At 38.0% G+C, this 22261-nt stretch overlaps 1 protein-coding gene across 1 annotated transcript in view; it reads left to right on the top strand.

Moving 5' to 3' along the window:
* CFAP210 (cilia and flagella associated protein 210) overlaps positions 1-22261 on the top strand; it is a 43900-nt gene that overhangs the window by 1511 nt on the left and 20128 nt on the right. The window contains exons 2-4 of the mRNA XM_046019290.1: positions 4465-4691; positions 8138-8311; positions 8411-8604. Of these exons, the coding sequence (XP_045875246.1) occupies positions 4465-4691; positions 8138-8311; positions 8411-8604 (595 nt within the window). The remainder of the gene's footprint in view (positions 1-4464; positions 4692-8137; positions 8312-8410; positions 8605-22261) is intronic.

Here is a 22261-nt window from a genome sequence, read left to right as displayed (position 1 = left end):
CCCATATTTTTCTCCTGGCCCCATGGAAGTCTAGAAAACCTTTGCTACCACAGTGAAATCCAGTGGCTTAGTAATATGGAGGGGGCGGAACAGGATTGGATCCTCTCCAAGTCTCCCCTCTTTTTAAGATAACTGTTATTTGACCTGTCTCACAGTTCCCTGGAAAATCCCACTCACAAGGATTGACTTTATTTGACCTGACTCAGAGCTCACTGGGTACACTTATTAAAATGATCAGTAGCAATTTTTTTTTAACATCACAGCTGTCTGATGTAGTGTTAACTGTTGGTACAAACAACAAACTAACCAAAAAACTTAAGAAGAATACCTGGGAAATGAGATGTTCATAGGGGGCTGAAGATCCTACTTATTCCTGGGAATCCATAAGAACAAATTCATGCATAGTGCTGTGCACATGCCCAGGAAATACCTGAGAATTAAGCTTTCACCTCTGGCTGAATTTGAGGCTCTATGCAAGAAAAAGTAAAGGCTAAGACAGAGTTGTAAACTATCTGCCTGAGCATTGAAGTCTTGCTCCACCACTCACAGAACATTTCTTGGCTAAGTCTGGGAAACTTATTTAAGGAAATAAAATTTAACTTAAGGAAACTCTGTCCAGTTATTAGCCAACAACTAAACTAACCAAGCTGAAATTCCGATAGCCACATACAATAAAGAATACAGACTTTACAGGTTTAGTTTCGGAAAAGCACTAAACAAACCACAACAGCAAAAACAAAACAAAAAATATTGCTGTGTGAGGGGAATCTAACATCTAGACTTACCATATATTATTTAAAATGACAAGGCATGTAAAGAAATAAGAAATTATGTCCCAAACAGGAAAAAAGTTTTATTTATTTATTTATTTTATTTTTTATTTTTTTAAAAGATTTATTTATTTATTTATTGACAGAGAGATCACAAGTAGGCAGAGAGGCAGGCAAAGACAGAGAGGGAAGAAGGCTCCCTGCTGAGCAGAGAGCCGGATGCGGGACTCGATCCGAGGACCCTGAGATCATGACCTGAGCCGAAGGCAGCGGCTTAACCCACTGAGCCACCCAGGCGCCCCAGAAAAAAGTTTTAATAGGAATTGTTCCTGAGGAAGCCAGATGTTAGACTTCTAAGCAATATTCTTGTGTAGATTTATAGCTATTATAAATATGTTCAAAGAACTAACTGTCAGAGAAACTACAGGAAAATATTAAGAATGCTGTCTCACAAAATAGACCATATCAATAAAGAGATAGAAATTATAAACAGAAACCAAATAGAAATTTTCAATTTGAAAAGCACAGTGGTTTAAATGAAAAATTCACTACAGGATATCAATAACAGGTGACTGTGGAGAAGAAAAATTCCATGAACTTGAACATGTATTGACTGAGGTTGTCCAGTCTAAGGAATAGGAAAAAGAAAGAATGAATAAAAATGAGCAGATCCTCTGAGAAATGTAGGACACAAACAAGTATACCAACATGCGTGCAACTTGAGTCTTAGAAGGAGAAGAGAGAAAAGGGTAGAAGAAAACATTTGAAGAAATAATGACTGTAAACTTCATAAGTTTGATGAAAAACATTGCATATTGAAGAGCTAATTGTCTGAATAGAATAAATTAAAACAGATCCAGAACCAGACATAGCTTGATGAAACTGTCAAAAGACAAAAGCAATAGCAGAATATATATTCCTTTCAAAGGCACATAGAACATTCTTCAGGATGGACCATATGACAGGTTATAAAACAAGCCTTTATACATTTAAAAGGATAGAAATAATACAAAATATATTATCCAAACACAGTGGAATGACTTAGAAATCCATAATAGAAATTTGGGGAATTCACAAGTATGAAGAAATTAAATGCCTTTAGGTTTTCAAAAATGGGTCAAAGAAGAAACCATGCAAATGAAAACCAAAATAAATGGTGGCTGTATGATGACTAACATAATTAAAAATGGTAGTTGTTAGAATGACTATTATCAAAAAGATAAGAAATAACAAATGATGGTGAGGATGTGGAGAAAAGGGAAGCCTTGTGCACTCTTGTTGGGAATGTAAATTAGTGCAGACACTATTGAAAACAGTATGTAGGTTCTTCAAAAATTACAAATAGAATTACCATATGATCCAGAAGTTCCACTTCTGGGTAATTATCCAAAGAAAATGTGGACACTAATTCAAAGAGATATCTGCACCCCCATGTTCATTGCAATATTATTTATATATGTTAGAATATGGAAACAATCTTAAGTGTCTATTAATGGGTGAATAGGTAAAGAAAATACAGTTTATATGTACAACAGAATATTATTTAGACCCAGAAAAGAAGAAAATCTTGCCATTGCAATAACATGGACTTTGAGGGGAATAAGCTGGATAGAGAAAGACAAATACTGTATGATGTCATTTATATATGTGGAATATAAAAAACAAACACAAAAAACTCCACAAAACCTTCCCAAAAACCAGGCTCAGAGATAGAAAACAGACTGGTGGTTGCCAGAGGCAGGAGATGGGCAGTGGAAGAAATGGTGAAGGAGGTCAAAAGGTACAAACTTGAAGTTATTATAAAATATAAGCCCTGGAGATGTAATGTATAGCATCGGGACTATAGTTAATACTATATGGCATAATTGAAACTTGCTAAGACAGTAGATCTTTAAAGTTCTTGTCACAAGAAGAAGATACTAATATGCTTAACAATATGTTAATCAAAAGGTAGATGGTTTAACCTAGTAACCTTTGTTTAGTTAGCCTTTAATTGCAAGTAGCACAAATCAAGTTGAGCCAGTTTAGGCAAAACAAAGGAAATTTGTTACAAGGATGTATTTGTCAGGACTCTGGTTACAAGTGACTAATCAAACTCATGATAGTTAAAACAAAGGGGACTATTTTGGTTCACATAGCTGGGAATTTATTTATTTACTTTTTAACGATTTATTTGACAGACAGATCACAAGTAGGCAGAGAGGCAGGCAGAGAGAGAGGAAGGGAAGCAGGCTCCCCACTGAGCAGAGAGCCCAATGTGGGACTTGATCCCAGGACCCTGAGATCATGACCTGAGCTGAAGGCAGAGGCTTAACCCACTGAGCCACCCAGGTGCCCTATATATCTGGGAATTTAGGTATAACTCGATCCAGGACACTATATTCTACTTCCCAGCTTTGTGTAGCTTATTATGCAGGCAGAGACTTGGTATGTGATAGGTAAGATGGTATGTATGGTTCTAAAACTCACACTTTAGCAACCAATTCCTCAATCCCATCAACCTTAATTCACTCCCCAAGGAGACTCTAGTTGATCCTGGCAGCTTTTCTCTCAGTGTCTTTATCTCTTTCTGAAGTCATGTGATTTCTGACTTCTGCTTTTCTCCCTATGTCTGTTTGATTCATCTTATAATAAAAATAGTAAACATAATAGCTAACATATATTGAGAACATACTGTGTGCCACATCCTATTCTAATTTTTTTACATATATAACTTCATTTAATTCTCACATCAACCACATAAAGTAGGCCCTATTAATATCTCCATTTCGCAGTTAAGAAATTCAAGAGTTAAATAATTTTGTCTAGATTTACATAGTTCATATGTGGTATGTTCCTTTATGATGCTTTTTAAGTCATATATAGAATATCCAACTCAATCATATTTAAAAATAAAGAAATTTATTTGCCCATGTAACAGGAACTCCAGGCTTCAGGTCTGATTGATTTGGCATTATAATGAGACACTCATTGCCCCACATTCCTCCTTTGTTTCTCCTTTGTGGTTCACAGTTATAGCTTCACTGTAAGGCTGCTTCCTTTTGTGGTCCTAGGATGGTTGTCTGTTCTTTATGCTTTCTTGGTCGTATCTAGTTTAAGAGTCACTCTCAGATGTCTCTCCCAGAAGAACAAGAAAGAACCTTTCTAAAAGTCACAAATAAATCTTTTTTCCTTTTGTTTGCTTATTACAGAAATAATTATTGGCAAAGGAGATGCAAGTATTCTTAAACTAATGAGGCCCACCCTGAGACCGTTGTTTTCCAAATTACATTGCTGCTACTCAATTAGGAAGGGATTGAATAGAGTCAATGATGATGTCCACAACTTCTAAAGATGAACATTCCCCCAAATTATCCATTTATAGACTGCTACTTGGTCAGTTTTGAAAAAATGTTTTAATAACAGCCTGTTGGGGTACGTATTGATCTCAACTTTAAAGATGTTGATACTGAGTCTCCAAAAAGTTGAATGATTTATCTCAGTTTACAGAGTAAGGAAATGACCAAGGGAAGACTCAAATCTGTCTTTTGATTCCAAGTTCTTATATATTTTGTGCTTAATCTCAGTGTTCTTAAACTAACAAGAATAAAATTATTTAAAATAATTTCCAGATATCATGACAATATAGAAATGTCCGAGAAAAAACATTTAAGCTCTTGAAAGTCTTTAAGATTCATTCTTTAAAATTTATTAGAAATCAAGAACTCTGAAGAAGATCAAGCTCTCTATCCACCTCTTCTACCTAGCAAGGTAGATCTCCGGGAGGTTACCGTAATTCCACAGAATGAATGGAAAAGGATTCAAGATAGCCTTGATAGTTTGACAAGAGAAGCAGCATGTCTTCGTGCAGAAAGAAAGGCAAAGAAAGACATGCATTTCCGATCCCAAGAAGTGGTGAAACATTGGACTAACACATATGCAGTAAGTATTAATCACCCAGGAGTACACATGCACTGAAGACTCACTCTCTTTTCTTAGTACTCTTCTATATGTTTTTTTTACATGTAAAATACCATAAAAAATACTTTGAAACACATTCTCAACAGCTTTATTTAGGAGAAGTGACATACAATAAAGTAGACATATTTAAAGTGTACCGTTTGATAAGTTTTGCCATAATTACCCCTGAAACCATTATAATTAAGATAATGAGCATAGTCACCCAAAGTTTCCTCGTACTCAGTTTACTGCTTCTCATTCCTACTCACTCTTTTTCAGACAACTGATCTGTTTGCTTCCTTTTTTTTTTTTTCAAGATTTTATTTTTAAGGGGCGCCTGGGTGGCTCAGTGGGTTAAAGCCTCTGCCTTCGGCTCGGGTCATGATCCCAACGTCTTGGGATCGAGCCCCGCATCAGGCTCTCTGCTCAGCAGGGAGCCTGCTTCCCTTCCTCTCTCTCTGGCTGCCTCTCTGCCTATCTGTGATCTCTGTCTGTCAAATAAACAAATTAAAAAAAAATTGCTGATCCTCTCATTAAAAAGAAAAAAAAAGATTTTATTTTTAAGTAATCTCTACATCCAATGTGGGGGTTGAACTCACAACCCTGATATCAAAAGGTGCATGCTTCTTCAACTAAGCCAGTCACCCAGCCCTGATCTGCTTTCTTTTCTTTCTTTCTTTTTTTTTTTTAAGATTTTATTTATTTATTTGACACAGAGAGATCACAAGTAGGCAGAGAGGCAGGCAGAGAGAGAGAGAGGAGGAAGCAGGCTCCCCGCGGAGCAGAGAGCCTGATGTGGGGCTCGATCCCAGGACCCTGAGATCATGACCTGAGCCGAAGGCAGTGGCTTAATCCACTGAGCCACCCAGGCGCCCTTCTTTTTTTTTTTTTTTTTTAAGATCTGTGTATTTACCTGAGAGAGAGAGAGAGGGAGAGAGCACGCACACCTGTGCAAGCAGGAGTCGGGGGAGGGGCAGAGGGAGAGAGAATCTCAAGCAGACCCTGCTAAGCACAGAGCCTAATGCAGGGCTCCATCTCACTATCCTGAGATCATAACTTGAGCTAAAATCAAGAGTCCGTCACTTAACTGGCTAAGCCAGCCAGGCGCTCCTGCCCTCAGCTGCTTTCTATTATAAATTTCATTCAGTGCAATTGTTTTGAAATTCTTTCATGTTGTTGTGTATATTAATCATTCATTCATTTTTATTGCTGAGTAGTAGTAGTCCCTTGAATGGACGTACCACAGTTTGTTTATCTGTTCAATGGTTGATGGTTTTGGCATCAACCAAATGTTAATATATATGAGCTGTTTCCAGTTTGGGGCTATTATAAATAAAGCTGCATATGAACCTTCATGTGTAAGTTTATTTGTGGACATACAATTTTACTTCTCTAGGGTAAATATCTGGGTAGAATGGCTGGATAATATGATGGTTGCATATTTAACTTTGTAAGAAACTTCTGAACTGTTTTCAAAAGTAGTTGTAATTTTAACACTCCCATAAGAAGTGTATAAGTGTTCTATTTTCTCCACATTCTTGCCAATTTTCTATGGTCCGTCTTTTTAATTATAGACTTTCTAATAGGTCTGAAGTAGTTTTAATTTGAATTATAATTTTAATTTGAATTCCTCTGATTATAATGATGCTTAACATCTTTTTATAAACTTATTTTCTATTGTATATCTTCTTTGGTGAAGTGTTTATTGAAATCTTTTGCGTATGCTTAAATGGGGTTTGTTTTGTCATGCACATAGGTGGTTCAGTTAATTGAGCATTTGACTCTTGGTTTCACCTCAGGTCATGATTTCAGAGTCCTGGGATCAAGACCCAAGTTGGGTTCTGGGCTCACCGCAGAATCTGCTTGAGATTCTCTCTCTCTGTCTCTCTTTAAAATAAATAAATATATTTAAAAATAAATGGGGTTTGTTTTCTAATTTTTATTATTGAGTTTAGGGAATTTTAAAAATATATTCTGAATACAGATCCTTTATTAAATATTTGTTTCAAAAATATTTTCTCCCACTGTAGGAAGGAATACAGAAAGCTTATAGTACCTTGCTTTAGGAATAGTGTTCATAATTTATTCTTTTTTCCTAGAAGAGGGAAAAATATCACAACTGATATCATATGTTACATATATTACATGTAATATATGTACTATATGTAATATACACATTACATTTATATTATACGTGTGTAATAGTACATATTTATAATAGATTACATATATCACAGATTATATTACATATATTACTATATATATTACATTACATATTACATATATATATATTATGTTCTTAAAAATGCAAAACTACAGGGAAAGAAAACAGATCTGTGATTTCCAGGGATTGCAGATGGGGGTAGTGGTTGGAATACCAGGGCATGAGTTCCACGAGGATGGAATTGTACTGTAAGTGACTATGCATTTGTAAAAGTATACTAAAAGGGGGTATGTAAATTGTGGCTCCTAAAAACTAGATTTTAGAGAGTCCCTGATCCATAAAGGGATGGAGGAATGGAATATACCATATAAATACACAGAAGTAGCATACTGTATATAATGCTTTGTATCTTCATGGATGTTAAAGAATAAGAAGAAATATAGCAAATGTGGTAGAATTGTAGTAGTAAAAACTATTTTATAGGCACAGAGATTGACAAAATAATAGACCAGAAGAGAGAGCCTAGAAAAGCTCACATGTTATATATGGGAACTTGACATATGACAGAAATGTCAGTCAAGTCAGAAGGGAAAGGATTGGGTATTCTGTAACTAATACTGAGATAATCGGCATATGGAAAGATGAAATTATATCCTTATGGTATAGAATATACAAAAATGAATTTCAGCTGGATGAAAGACCCACATATGAAAAGTAAAACAGTAAAAATTTAAAATAAATCATATAATATCTTCAGGATTTTAGGGTAAAGTAAGGTGTTCTTACGACATATGAAGTATGACCCATAGAGGAGAAGAAAGACTTCATCTGACATGACACATTGGATAGACTCCTCATAGGTGTAGAAGAGCATGTAAATATGCTACTGTTGATTTTTTAAAGGAATAAAAAGTTATATATATATTTATATAAATAAGGAAAGGAACTTTGGAAGCAAATATAAGAACTAATAATAGTGGTTATCTTAGAGATTGCTGGTGGAAGCTAGGATTAGAGGGAGAACTTCACTGTATATCTTTACAATATTTTGGGGTTTTGAACCATGTAAACATGTTACCTACCCAAAAAATTCAATTAAAATATTAGCTTATGAGTGTAACATCTTATTTTATTTATTAATGATATATGCAAATACAATAAAAACTCATAATGAGAGCTCAAATTATTTTGTTATATGTAATGTTAAATTTTATGAAATTAAGTTAAAAACTAAAATAGAAGACTGATTTTTTTCTTTTTTTAGGGGATGAAAGAACAGAAACTTGAAGCCAAAAAGAAGCGTGATGAAGAAGTAGAGGCAGAAAGACAAATTCTTGATATAGAGGAAGAAATACACAAACAAGGAGAAAGAAAAAAGGCTATTGAATTTGCAAAGCAATATCAGTTGTACCAGACAGAAAGAGTGAAACGCTTTCATGTACTACTTGGGTTTTCTTGTATTTCTCGCTATATTTAATGTTATCTATACATAATTAGACTTTATTTTCTTAAAATGCCACAATTTTTTTTTTTGTAGTCAGGACTTCTTCTTAGTAGAGTTATGAAAGAACGTGATGCACAGATTGAATTCCAAAAGAACAAAATAAAATCAGATGAAAAATGGGAAGAACAATTGAAACTCAGCATTGAAAAAGCTTTTAAAGAAGAAAAAGAAAAAGCAGAAAAACAACGCAGAGATAGAATGGCTCTTGCCAATGATCATTTAAAACAGTATGTATATATAAATTACCTTTTTTGTATCTTATCTTTCTCACAAAAGCTTTTTTTTTCAGATTATAAAAGTAATATATGCTGAAATATCTAGTAAGTAGAAAAAATACAAAGAAGGGTTAAAAAATCTCTATTACTCTCACCCAGAGATAATATATTAGTTACTATTGTCACAATAATGCTGCATAAAAAACCGTCACACAATCCAGTGGCATTCAGCAATAACCATTTATTTCTCACGCATCTGTGGGTTGTTTTGGCCTGGCTGTGCAGCTTTTCTGCACACTACAGAACTGGTTGGATTTGCTGGTTGCTGTGGAGAGGGCTCTGATCTGTTCCATGTACATTCATTTTTAAGATTCAGGATAAAGGGACAGTAGCCACTTGGGGAAACTTTTCTCATGGTATTGACAGAGATGCAAGAGAATGAGCCTGATCTTAAAAGAATGTGGCTAGGGGCACCTGGGTGGCTCAGTGGGTTAAAGCCTCTGCCTTCGGCTCAGGTCATGATCCCAGGGTCCTGGGATTGAGTCCCGCATCGGGCTCTCTGCTCAGCAGGAAGCCTGCTTCCTCCTCTCTCTCTGCCTACTTGTGATCTCTGTCTGTCAAATAAATAAATAAAATCTTTAAAAAAATGTGGCTAAATTCAAAGGCAAAGTCAAGGAAGTGCACTTGATCTACCATAAGGCTAAAGCAAATCATATGGCCAAGTCTAACAAGCATGGAACAGAGAAATAGACTCCAATAGAAATGGGAAGTGAGAGAGTGAGTCTTTTTGAGCAATAATCTAATCTACCGCAATAATCTGTAATTGTTTTGGCATGTTGGTACATAGCCATATAGATATTTTTTGGTGGTGGTGGAGGGGGTCAGATTCATTGAGCTCTAATTTACATTTACTAATAAAATTCACCTTTAAAAAGCATATAGCTATATAACTACCCCTAAGTCAAGATATAGAATACTTCCAGCACCCCAAAATTTCCCTCATGCCCCTTTGCACTAAGTTCTATTCTTCACCCTCAGGCCCTGGCAATCTTTGAGCCATTGCTACAGACTTTTTTTCTGAGCATATATACTCATATTTATAAAATGGAATCAGATCAACAGTATCATTGGATATTTTTTCACTTACTAGTATATCATGAACTTTTGCTATGTCAGTAAATAGAAATCAAACCTGAACTCTTTCAAAGAAGTAGCTACTATATATGTCAGGAGAGGGGATTGTATTTGTGTATAATTTTACTTACTTTTCTAAACAGCTGATACATGCAAATAGGAAAAGGCACAAAGGGGATTCAGTAAAAAGTCTGTTCCTCATCTGCTGGCCACCTTGTTTTTCCAATGTGAGACTTACCAGTTTCTTTACATTGTATTTTAAATGTGCATAGATTTTTTTAAATTTTAAACGATAAACATTTTAAACAATATTATACTTTTTTTTATTTCTTAGTTTTTATAAACATATAATGTATTTTTATCCCCAGGGGTATAGGGCTTTGAATCGCCAGGTTTACACACTTCACAGCACTCACCATAGCATATACCCTCCCCAATGTCCCTAACCCCCTCCCCCTCTCCCAACCCCACCTCCCCCCAGCAACCCCCAGTTTGTTTTGTGAGACTGAGTCACTTATCATTTGTCTCCCTCCCAATCCCATCTTGTTTCATATATTCTTCTCCTATCCCCCAACCCCCCATGTTGCATCTCCACGTCCTCATATCAGAGAGATCATATGATAGTTGTCTTTCTCCGATTGACTTATTTCACTAAGCATGATACCCTCTAGTTCCATCCACATTGTCGCAAATGGCAAGATTTCATTTCTTTTGATGGCTGCATAGTATTCCATTGTGTATATACACCACATCTTCTTTATCCATTCATCTGTTGATGGACATCTAGGTTCTTTCCATAGTTTGGCTATTGTAGACATTACTGCTATGAACATTCGGGTGCACGTGCCCCTTCAGATCACTACGTTTGTATCTTTAGGGTAAATACCCAATAGTGCAATTGCTGGGTCATAGGGTAGTTCTATTTTCAACATTTTGAGGAACCTCCATGCTGTTTTCCAGAGTGGTTGCACCAGCTTGCATTCCCACCAACAGTGGAGGAGGGTTCCCCTTTCTCCGCATCCTCGCCAGCATCTGTCGTTTACTGACTTGTTAATTTTAGCCATTCTGACTGGTGTGATGTGATATCTCATTGTTGTTTTGATTTGTATTTCCCTGATGCCGAGTAATGTGGAGCACTTCTTCATGTGTCTGTTGGCCATCTGGATGTCTTCTTTGCAGAAATGTCTTCATATCCTCTGCCCATTTCTTGATTGGATTGTTTGTTCTTTGGGTGTTGTGTTTACTAAGTTCCTTATAGATTTTTGGATACTAGCCCTTTATCTGATATGTTGTTTGCAAGTATCTTCTCCCATTCTGTCAGTTGTCTTTTGGTTTTGTTAACTGTTTCCTTTGCTGTGCAAAAGCTTTTGATCTTGATGAAATCCCAATAGTTCGTTTTTGCTTCCCTTGCCTTTGCCGATGTTCCTAGGAAGATGTTGCTGCGGCTGAGGTCGAAGAGGTTGCTGCCTGTGTTCTCCTCAAGGATTTTGATGGATTCCTTTCTCACATTGAGGTCCTTCATCCATTTTGAGTCTATTTTCGTGTGTGGTGTAAGGAAGTGGTCCAATTTCATTTTTCTGCATGTGGCTGTCCAGTTTTCCCAGCACCATTTATTGAAGAGGCTGTCTTTTTTCCATTGGACATTCTTTCCTGCTTTGTCGAAGATTAGTTGACCATAGAGTTGAGGGTCTATTTCTGGATTCTCTGTTCTGTTCCATTGATCTATGTGTCTGTTTTTGTGCCAGTACCATGCTGTCTTGATGATGACAGCTTTGTAATAGAGCTTGAAGTCCGGAATTGTGATGCCACCAACTTTGGCTTTCTTTTTCAATATTCCTTTGGCTATTCGAGGTCTTTTCTGGTTCCATATAAATTTTAGGATGATTTGTTCCATTTGTTGGAAAAAACGGATGGTACTTTGATAGGGATTGCATTAAATGTGTAGATTGCTTTAGGTAGCATGGACATTTTCACAATATTTATTCTTCCAATCCAGGAGCATGGAACATTTTTCCATTTCTTTGTGTCTTCCTCAATTTCTTTCATCAGTACTTTATAGTTTTCTGCATATAGATTCTTAGCCTCTTTGGTTAGGTTTATTCCTAGGTATCTTATAGTTCTGGGTGCAATTGTAAATGGGATTGACTCCTTAATTTCTCTTTCTTCTGTCTTATTGTTGGTGTACAGAAATGCAACTGATTTCTGTGCATTGGTTTTATATCCTGACAATTTACTGAATTCCTGTACAAGTTCAAACGGTTTTGGAGTGGAGTCTTTTGGGTTTTCCACATAGAGTATCATATCATCTGTGAAGAGTGATATTTTGACTTCTTCTTTGCCGATTTGGATGCCTTTAATTTCCTTTTGTTGTCTGATTGCTGAGGCTAGGACTTCTAGTACTATGTTGAATAGCAGTGGTGATAATGGACATCCCTGCCATGTTCCTGACCTTAGCGGAAAAGCTTTCAGTTTTTCTCCATTGAAAATGATATTTGTGGTGGGTTTTTTCATAGATGGCTTTGATAATATTGAGGTATGTGCCCTCTATCCCTACACTTTGAAGAGTTTTGATCAGGAAGAGATGCTGTACTTTGTCAAATGCTTTTTCAGCATCTATTGAGAGTATCATATGGTTCTTGTTCTTTCTTTTATTAATGTGTTGTATCACATTGATTGATTTGCAGATGATGAACCAACCTTGCAGCCCTGGAATAAATCCCACTTGGTCGTGGTGAATCATCCTTTTAATGTACTGTTGGATCCTATTGGCTAGTATTTTGGTGAGAATTTCTGCATCTGTGTTCATCAAGGATATTGGTCTGTAGTTCTCTTTTTTGGTGGGATCCTTGTCTGGTTTTGGGAGCAAGGTGATGCTGACCTCATAAAATGAGTTTGGAAGTTTTCCTTCTATTTCCAATTTTTGGAACAGTTTCAGGAGAATAGGAATTAATTCTTCTTTAAATGTTTGGTAGAATTCCCCTGGGAAGTTGTCTGGCCCTGGGCTTTTGTTTGTTTGGATATTTTTTTTTTTTTAAGATTTTATTCATTTATTTGACAGAGAGAGATCACAAGTAGGCAGAGAGGCAGGAAGAGAGAGAGGAGGAAGCAGGCTCCCTGTGGAGCAGAGAGCCCGATGCGGGGCTCGATCCCAGGACCCTGAGATCATGACCTGAGCCGAAGGCAGCGGCTTAATCCACTGAGCCACCCAGGCGCCCCTGTTTGGATATTTTTGATGACTATTTCAATCTCCTTACTGGTTATGGGCCTGTTCAGGTTTTCTATTTCTTCCTGGTTCAGTTGTGGTAGTTTATATGTCTCTAGGAATGCATCCATTTCTTCCAGATTGTCAAATTTGTTGGCATAGAGTTGCTCATAGTATGTTCTTATAATTGTCTGTATTTCTTTGGTGTTAGCTGTGATCTCTCCTCTTTCATTCATGATTTTATTTATTTGGGTCCTTTCTCTTTTCTTTTTGATAAGTCTGGCCAGGGGTTTATCAATCTTATTGATTCTTTCAAAGAACCAACTCCTAATTTCATTGATTTTTTCCTATTGTTTTTTTGGTTTCTATTTCATTGATTTCTGCTCTGATCTTTATGATTTCTCTTCTCCTGCTGGGTTTAGGATTTCTTTCTTGTTCTTTCTCCAGCTCCTTTAGGTGTAGGGTTAGGTTGTGTACTTGAGACCGTTCTTATTTCTTGAGAAAGGCTTGTACCGCTATATATTTTCCTCTCAGGACTGCCTTTGCTGTGTCCCACAGATTTTGAACCATTGTGTTTTCATTATCATTTGTTTCCATGAATTTTTTCAATTCTTCTTTAATTTCCTGGTTGACACATTCATTCTTTAGAAGGATGCTGTTTAGTCTCCATGTATTTGGGTTCTTTCCAGTTTTCCTCTTGTGATTGGGTTCTAGCTTCAGAGCATTGTGGTCTGAAAATATGCAGGGAATGATCCTAATCTTTTGATACCGGTTGAGACCTGATTTGTGACCCAGGATGTGATCTATTCTGGAGAATGTTCCATGTGCACTAGAGAAGAATGTGTATTCTGTTGCTTTGGGATGAAATGTTCTGAATATATCTGTGATGTCCATCAGGTCCAGTGTGTCATTTAAGGCCTTTATTTCCTTGTTGATCTTTTGCTTGGATGATCTGTCCATTTCAGTGAGGGGAGTGTTAAAGTTCCCTATTATTGTATTATTGTTGATGTTTTTCTTTGATTTTGTTATTAATTGGTTGATATAGTTGGCTGCTTGCACGTTAGGGGCATAGATATTTAAACTTGTTAGGTCTCCTTGTTGGACAGACCCTTTGAGTAGGATATAGTGTCCTTCCTGATCTCTTATTATAGTCTTTGGCTTAAAATCTAATTGATCTGATATAAGGATTGCCACTCCAGCTTTCTTCTGATGCCCATTAGCATGGTAAATTGTTTTCCACCCCCTCACTTTAAATTTGGAGGTGTCTTTGCGTCTAAAATGAGTTTCTTGTAGGCAACATACTGATGGGTTTTGTTTTTTTATCCATTCTGATACCCTGTGTCTTTTGATTGGGGCATTTAGCCCATTAACATTCAGGGTAACTATTGAGAGATATGAATTTAGTGCCATTATATTGCCTGTAAGGTGACTGTTACTGTATATTGTCTCTGTTCCTTTCTGATCTACTACTTTTAGGCTCTCTCTTTGCTTAGAGGACCCCTTTCAATATTTCCTGTAGAGTTGGTTTGGTGCTTGCAAATTCTTTCAGTTTTTGTTTGTCCTGGAAGCTTTTTATCTCTCCTTATATTTTTAATGATAGCCTAGCTGGATATAGTATTCTTGGCTGCATGTTTTTCTCGTTTAGTGCTCTGAATATATCATGCCAGCTCTTTCTGGCCTGCCAGGTCTCTGTGGATAAGTCTGCTGCCAATCTAATATTTTTACCATTGTATGTTACAGACTTCTTTTCCCGGGCTGCTTTCAGGATTTTCTCTTTGTCACTAAGACTTGTAAATTTTACTATTAGGTGATGGGTGTGGGCTTATTCTTGTTGATTTTGAGGGGGGTTCTCTGCATCTCCTGGATTTTGATGCTTGTTCCGTTTGCCATATTGGGGAAATTCTCTCCAATAATTCTCTCCAATAGACCTTCTGCTCCCCTCTCTCTTTCTTCTTCTTCTGGAATCCCAATTATTCTAATGTTGTTTCATCTTGTGGTCACTTATCTCTTGAATTCTCCCCTCGTGGTCCAGTAGCTGTTTGTCCCTCTTTTGCTCGGCTTCTTTATTCTCTGTCATTTGGTCTTCTATATCACTAATTCTTTCTTCTGCCTTATTTATCCTAGCAGTGAGAGCCTCCATTTTTGATTGCACCTCATTAATAGCTTTTTTTATTTCAACTTGGTTAGATTTTAGTTCTTTAATTTCTCCAGAAAGGGCTTTTATATCTCCAGAGAGGGTTTCTCTAATATCTTCCATACCTTTTTCGAGCCCAGCTAGAACCTTCAGAATCATCATTGAACTCTAGATCTGACATATTATCAATGTCCGTGTTGATTAGGTCCCTAGCCTTTGGTACTGCCTCTTGTTCTTTTGTTTGTGGTGATTTTTTCCACCTTGTCATTTTGTCCAGATAAGAGGATAAGAAGGATCAAATAAAATACTAAAAGGGTGGCAAAGACCCCAGAAAAATGCGCTGTAACCAAATCAGAAGAGACCCCAAATTGTGGGGTTGAGAAAGGGGATAAAAAGAGGTTCAGAAAAAGAAAAAAAAATTAAAAAAATAAAACAAATAAAGAAAAAATATAAAAAAGAAAGAAAAAATATATATTTTAGATAAACTAATCAAAAAACGTTAAAAAAGATGCCCACTCTCACCACTCTTGTTCAACATAGTATTAGAAGTTCTAGCAACGGCAATCAGACAACAAAGAGAAATAAAAGGTATCCAAATTGGCAAGGAAGAAGTCAAACTCTCTCTCTTCACAGATGACATGATTCTTTATATGGAAAACCCCAAAGACTCCACCCCCAAACTACTAGAACTCATACAGCAATTCAGTAACGTGGCAGGATACAAAGTCAATGTACAGAAATCAGTGGCTTTCTTATACACCAACAATGAAAATACAGAAAGGGAAATTAGAGAATCGATTCCATTTACTATAGCACCAAGAACCATAAGATACCTGGGCATAAACCTAACCAAAGAAGTAAAGGACCTGTACTCGAGGAACTACAGAACACTCATGAAAGAAATTGAAGAAGACACAAAAAGATGGAAGACTGTTCCATGCTCTTGGATTGGAAGAATAAACATTGTTAAAATGTCTATACTGCCTAGAGCAATCTATACTTTTAATGCCATTCCGATCAAAATTCCACCGATATTTTTCAAAGAGCTGGAGCAAATAATCCTAAAATTTGTATGGAGCCAGAAGAGACCCTGAATTGCTAAGGAAATGTTGAAAAACAAAAACAAAACTGGCAGCATCACGTTACCCCGATTTCAAGCTTTACTACAAAGCTGTGATCACCAAGACAGCGTGGTACTGGCATAAAAACAGACACATAGACCAGTGGAACAGAGTGGAGAGCCCAGATATGGACCCTCAACTCTATGGTCAAATAATCTTCGACAAAACAGGAAAAAATATTCAATGGAAAAAAGACAGTCTCTTCAATAAATGGTGCTGGGAAAACTGGACAGCGATATGTAGAATGAAACTCGACCATTCTCTTACACCGTACACAAAGATAAACTCAAAATGGATAAAAGACCTCAACGTGAGACAGGAATCTATCAGAATCCTAGAGGAGAACATAGGCAGTAACCTCTTCGATATCAGCCACAGCAAATTCTTTCAAGATATGTCTCCAAAGGCCAAGGAAACAAAAGCAAAAATGAACTTTTGGGACTTCATCAAGATCAAAAGCTTCTGCACAGCAAAGGAAACAGTCAACAAAACAAAGAGGCAACCCACGGAATGGGAGAAGATATTTGCAAATGACAGTACAGACAAAAGGTTGATATCCAGGATCTATAAAGAACTTCTCAAACTCAACACACACAAAACAGATAATCATATCGAAAAATGGGCAGAAGATATGAACAGACACTTCTCCAACGAAGACATACAAATGGCTATCAGACACATGAAAAAATGTTCATCATCACTAGCCATCAGGGAGATTCAAATTAAAACAACATTGAGATACCACCTGACACCAGTTAGAATGGCCAAAATTAGCAAGACAGGAAACAACGTGTGTTGGGGAGGATGTGGAGAAAGGGGAACCCTCTTACACTGTTGGTGGGAATGCAAGTTAGTGCAGCCACTTTGGAGAACAGTGTGGAGATTCCTGAAGAAATTAAAAATAGAGCTTCCCTATGACCCTGCAATTGCATTGCTGGGTATTTACCCCAAAGATACAGATGTAGTGAAAAGAAGGGCCATCTGTACCCCAATGTTTATTGCAGCAATGGCTACGGTCGCCAAACTGTGGAAAGAACCAAGATGCCCTTCAATGGATGAATGGATAAGGAAGATGTGGTCCATATACACAATGGAGTATTATGCCTCCATCAGAAAGGACGAATACCCAACTTTTGTAGCAACATGGACGGGACTGGAAGAGATTATGCTGAGCGAAATAAGTCAAGCAGAGAGAGTCAAGTATCATATGGTCTCACTTATTTGTGGAGCATAACAAATAACATGGAGGACATGGGGAGATGGAGAGGAGAGGGAGTTGAGGGAAACTGGAAGGGGAGATGAACCATGAGAGACTATGGACTCTGAAAAACAACCAGAGGGTTATGAAGGGGCGGCAGGGGGGTGGGGGGGGGAGGTGGGAGGTTGAGGAACCAGGTGGTGGGTAATAGGGAGGGCACGTACTGCATGGAGCACTGGGTGTGATGCCAAAACAATGAACACTGTTATGCTGTAAATAAACAAATAAAAATAAATATTTAAAAAAAAATTAGTAGAGGAAAAAAAAGAAAGAAAAAAATTGAAAAAAAAAATTGAATTAACCGCAAGACTAAAGAATCATGGGGAGAAGGCCATGATTTCCGTGCTTTGCTTTCTCCTCCTCTGGAATTCCGCTGCTGTCCTAGGTATTAGACCTGCTTTCCTTGATAGATGAACTTTGTCCCGGCTGGATATTTTTTGATCTTCTGGGGGAGGGGCCTGTTGTAGTGACTCTCAAGTGTCTTTGCCCGAGGCGGAATTGCACCGCCCTTACCGGGCCGGACTAAGTAATCTGCTCGGGTTTGCTTTTGAGAGCTTTGTTCCCTGAATGCTTTCCGTAGAGTTCTGGAGGATGGGAATGAAAATGGCGGCCTCCCAGTCTCCGGCCCGGAGGAGCCGAGAGCCCGGGGCCCCACTCCTCAGTGTGCCCCCAGAGAACAGCACCCAATCACTCCCGTATCCCCAGCCTTCACTCCCGTATCCCCAGCCTCCAGCCACGCTCTGAGCTCACCCAGCCTGCGACCCGTTCAAGGTAACCCCGAGCTGAGAGTTCAGTCCGAGGCTCTGTCTCTGTAGCCAGCTTCTCCGTTCTATTACCTGTGAGCTCTGCGACACTCCAACACCCCCGATCCTTCTGTGACCCTGCGGGACCTGGGGCCACACTGACCCCACGTGGGCTTCACCCTGATTTAGCCTCTGGAGCAATGTCCCTCAGTGGAACAGACTTTTTTTTTTTTTTTAAAGATTTATTTATTTGACAGATTACAAGTAGGCAGAGAGGCAGGCAGAGAGAGAGAGAGGAGGAAGCAGGCTCCCAGCCAAGCAGAGAGCCCGATGCGGGGCTCGATCCCAGGACCCCGGGATCATGACCTGAGCTGAAGGCAGAGGCTTTAACCCGCTGAGCCACCCAGGCGCCCCTGGAACAGACTTTTAAAAGTCCTGATTTTGTGCTCCATTCCTCCGCCGCTTGCCGGGAGCCGGCCCCTCCCCCCGCGGTCTATCTTCCCGTCGTTTTAGATTCACTTCTCCGCCAGTCCTACCTTTCCGAAAGTGGTTGATTTTCTGTTTCTAGAAGTGCTGTTCTTCTCTTCGATCTCCCGTTGGATTTGTAGGTGTTTGCAATGTTTAGATAAGCTTTCGAGCTGATCTCCTGCTACCAGATGTAGTTTCAGCCTGCTACTTCTCCGCCATCTTGACTCCTCCCCAAACAATATTAGACTTTTAAAGAAAAAATTATTTTTGTACTTAAACATATTATTAATATATGATCATTATAGAATTACAAAATACAATATTGTGTAGTCTTCTTTTCTTGTAATCCTTAGTAAAAAGGGAAGAGGAAGCCTCTGGATTTTTTGTAGTTTTTTGTCAGTGTCGAGCCCCAAGGGTTTATACAAGTTAGGGACAGAGCCATTGGCAGACGGAGGCAAATATTTGAGCAGTGTGTCACCTTTGAGAAATCTCTCTTATGTTGGCTGTGTGGCTCTGAGATAATTGCAGGTAGCAGACTGATCTCCAGGAAATTACCTGGAAAGTGGTAACACCTTCACAGGCCATCTACCTACCTATAACCTTTGCATGTAGGCTGTGATCAGGCCAACAGGATCCCTTTCCATGGCGGTCTTTCCATGCGCTTTCCATGTGCTGGTTAGAGGTTCCAGCAGGTCTAAGATTTGTTTGTTTCTTTGGCTTATCTTCGGTGTAGTCTAGGAGATGTTGATTGGACTCTGAGGTCACCTTAAATTCCTTTCTTTTTCCTGGTGGGCTCTGTCTTTGTGAATGATGTCCAAGTATTACTTAACTTGATTGTACTCTCAAGTGCCCTGTTTTTTGCTGAAATTTCTTGAAAATTCAAATATAAGGTAAGACTTTGCTTTATTTAGTTTCTAGTAGCGGTATAGAATTTCTTCCATTCTATTTGTTGCACTATGGGGACTTAGGAAGGGAAGGCTATTTGACATGTGGGTTTGCGTTGCCAATTTGCAAATTTCCATAAGTTCTATATCTTAAATTTATTAAGAAACATTCAATTCTGTAATTGAGGACAACAAAGGAAAATGCAAATCTATTATTATAAATTATTTTAGGTATATGAATTTATAGAATTATCACCAAGTAGTATTATGTTGGATGTTGATTCATGTGTCAGTTTTATACAGTTCAGAATGTATGTCACTTAAGATACTATAGGAATGGTAATGAGCCCATAAAAAGCCTCTTGAAGTGAACAATAGAACTGGAATACTAACACTGGTATTAACCTGAATAGATACAGAGGACCATGTGGTAGAAGAGAGAGGAGGAGAGTTTTAACCCCACTTTCTTGAGTAATAAGAGTCTATTCAGGGGCACCTGGTCAGCTCAGTTGTTAGAGCATGGGACTCCTCATCTGAGGGTTGTGAGTTTGAGCTGCATGTTGGGTGTGGAGCCCTATTTAAAATTGAAAAGAAAAAAAATTTAAATAAGAGTCTGTTGGGGGGAAGAATTTTAAGATAGGCTATTTTTTCATTCATCAATAAATTCATTTATCCAATCACCCATTCATTGTTATAAACATTGGACAATCTCTGTTTGCCAGCCACTGTTCTAGTAACTGAAAATGAGAAAATGAATACACTTATCTTTTTTCTTTAAGAAGTTTACAATCTGGGGAGGAGGGTATAAATATGGAATAAAAAATTAGGGTGTGATAGTAGATATTTTGGCAAATATACATACAGGATATGTGGAAGCATATAAAATGGACATCTGATCCAGTCTAGAGAAGGAGCTACTTTTTAGAAAAGATCAGTTCTAGCACCAAAGTGTGAAAACTGAGCAGGAATAAGTCATGCAAATAGTGGAGATGTAGAAGTATTTTAAGCAGAGGAAATAGCAGGGGTGAAGTCCCAGAAGTGAGTTAAAGTATGGTGGGTTTAGGTAACTACAAGTAGTCAAGAGGACTGTAATAAGAGGCCTAAGAGAGCAGTGTTAAAGATGAGACTGGGGAGAGGCAAGGACCAGGTCATGATGTGCCTTGTAGGCCGGGTGTCTACAGCATGCCAAAATTTGGAATGACTTTCCACTTTGAGCAAAGACCATATTTTAATTCATTTAATCACAAAGAAAGGGAAATTAGAGGATACCAAGAGGCAACACTCTTTTCCATGTCCTGGTAATTGTACTACCAAGTGCTATTCAGGTATTACCTGGTAGTAATTTAAAATGTCCACACATTCTTTGATACTCCTCCCTTCAGAGGGTGGAGTCTAATTCCTCCCTCCCTTGAGTGCTGGCTATACAGAGTAACTCATTTCCAATGAAGAGAATGAGTAGAAGTCATGAGGTGTAACATCCTGAGAGAGATTAGGATATAAAAGGCATTGTGACTTCCTTCTTGCTATCTTGGATCACTTATTCTTGAGGATGCCACGGCATAAGGACACTCAGGCAGCTCTATGTAGAGGAAGCTGAGGCTTCCTGCCAAGAGATAATTAAAAATAGGTTCTCCAGGGGTGCCTGGGTGGCTCAGTGGATTAAGCCTCTGCCTTCGGCTCAGGTCATGATCCCAGGGTCCTGGGATCCAGCCCCGCATCAGGCTCTCTACTCAGCAGGGAGCCTGCTTCCTCCTCTCTCTCTTCCTGCCTCTCTGCCTACTTGTGTTCCTCTATATCAAATAAATAAATAAATAATCTTTAAAAAAAAAAAAAAAACAGGTTCTCCAGCCTCACTCAAGCCTTCAGGTTATCTATTACTCCAACTAACATCTTGACTGCAACCTCTGCAGAACCATCCAGCTAAGTTACTCCCAGATTCCTAAATCTCAGAAATGGTGTGAAACAATAAATGTTTATTTTTTTAATCCATTAAATTTAGGGGTTACTACTCAGCAATGGATAACTAAAATACACTGTATGATTGTTGGTCCTGGGCCTGAAAGTGAGATTTCCTACATTTTAAAACAATCTCTAAGCTGCAGACCTGGGCAGTCTATTCCATTGTTGGGATTTCAGCAGTATAAGAATCTGCCTGTGGCTCACAGCCCAGTGGGCATAATGAGGATGAGGCAAATGAAGGACCGTACTGACATCAAAATCCCCAAATGGAGGGGTTTTGACCAAGAAGCTTAACCATAATTATTGAAAAGAAATTTAATAATATCTATAGATACTGCATATAATTCTATTTCCTTCTATTGATAGGTCTATTGTCTTCTCTGGGAAGAAGACAATAGACCTTGCTTAAGAACAACCCAGTTACTGTTATTCTATCTCATCAGCTTCTCAGAAGAAAGAAAAGTCATCATAGGATAGTTTGCATCATTTTCCCCTGGATCAGATCATCTAGAGAAAAAGCAGAGAGAGAGATGAGGGCTTAAGTGATCACCATCCATTCCTAATGCTTAGAAACCCATCTTAAATCTAATAACTTCCACATTTTTAACTCTTGTTCAGACCACTCCTTTGAGTCCCAGCTTTATATATCCAACTGCCTTTAAGACATCTCCACTTGGAAGTCTCAAAAATAGAAAAAATCTAAAATGTCTAATATGAAATAAAATTTTGATTCTCTACCCTCACAGTGGACTTTCTAAAAGTTGCA

Source organism: Meles meles, chromosome 9 (assembly GCF_922984935.1).
Source record: "Meles meles chromosome 9, mMelMel3.1 paternal haplotype, whole genome shotgun sequence".
Taxonomy (NCBI): domain Eukaryota; kingdom Metazoa; phylum Chordata; class Mammalia; order Carnivora; family Mustelidae; genus Meles; species Meles meles.
This window is presented reverse-complemented; position numbering and strand designations above follow the sequence as displayed.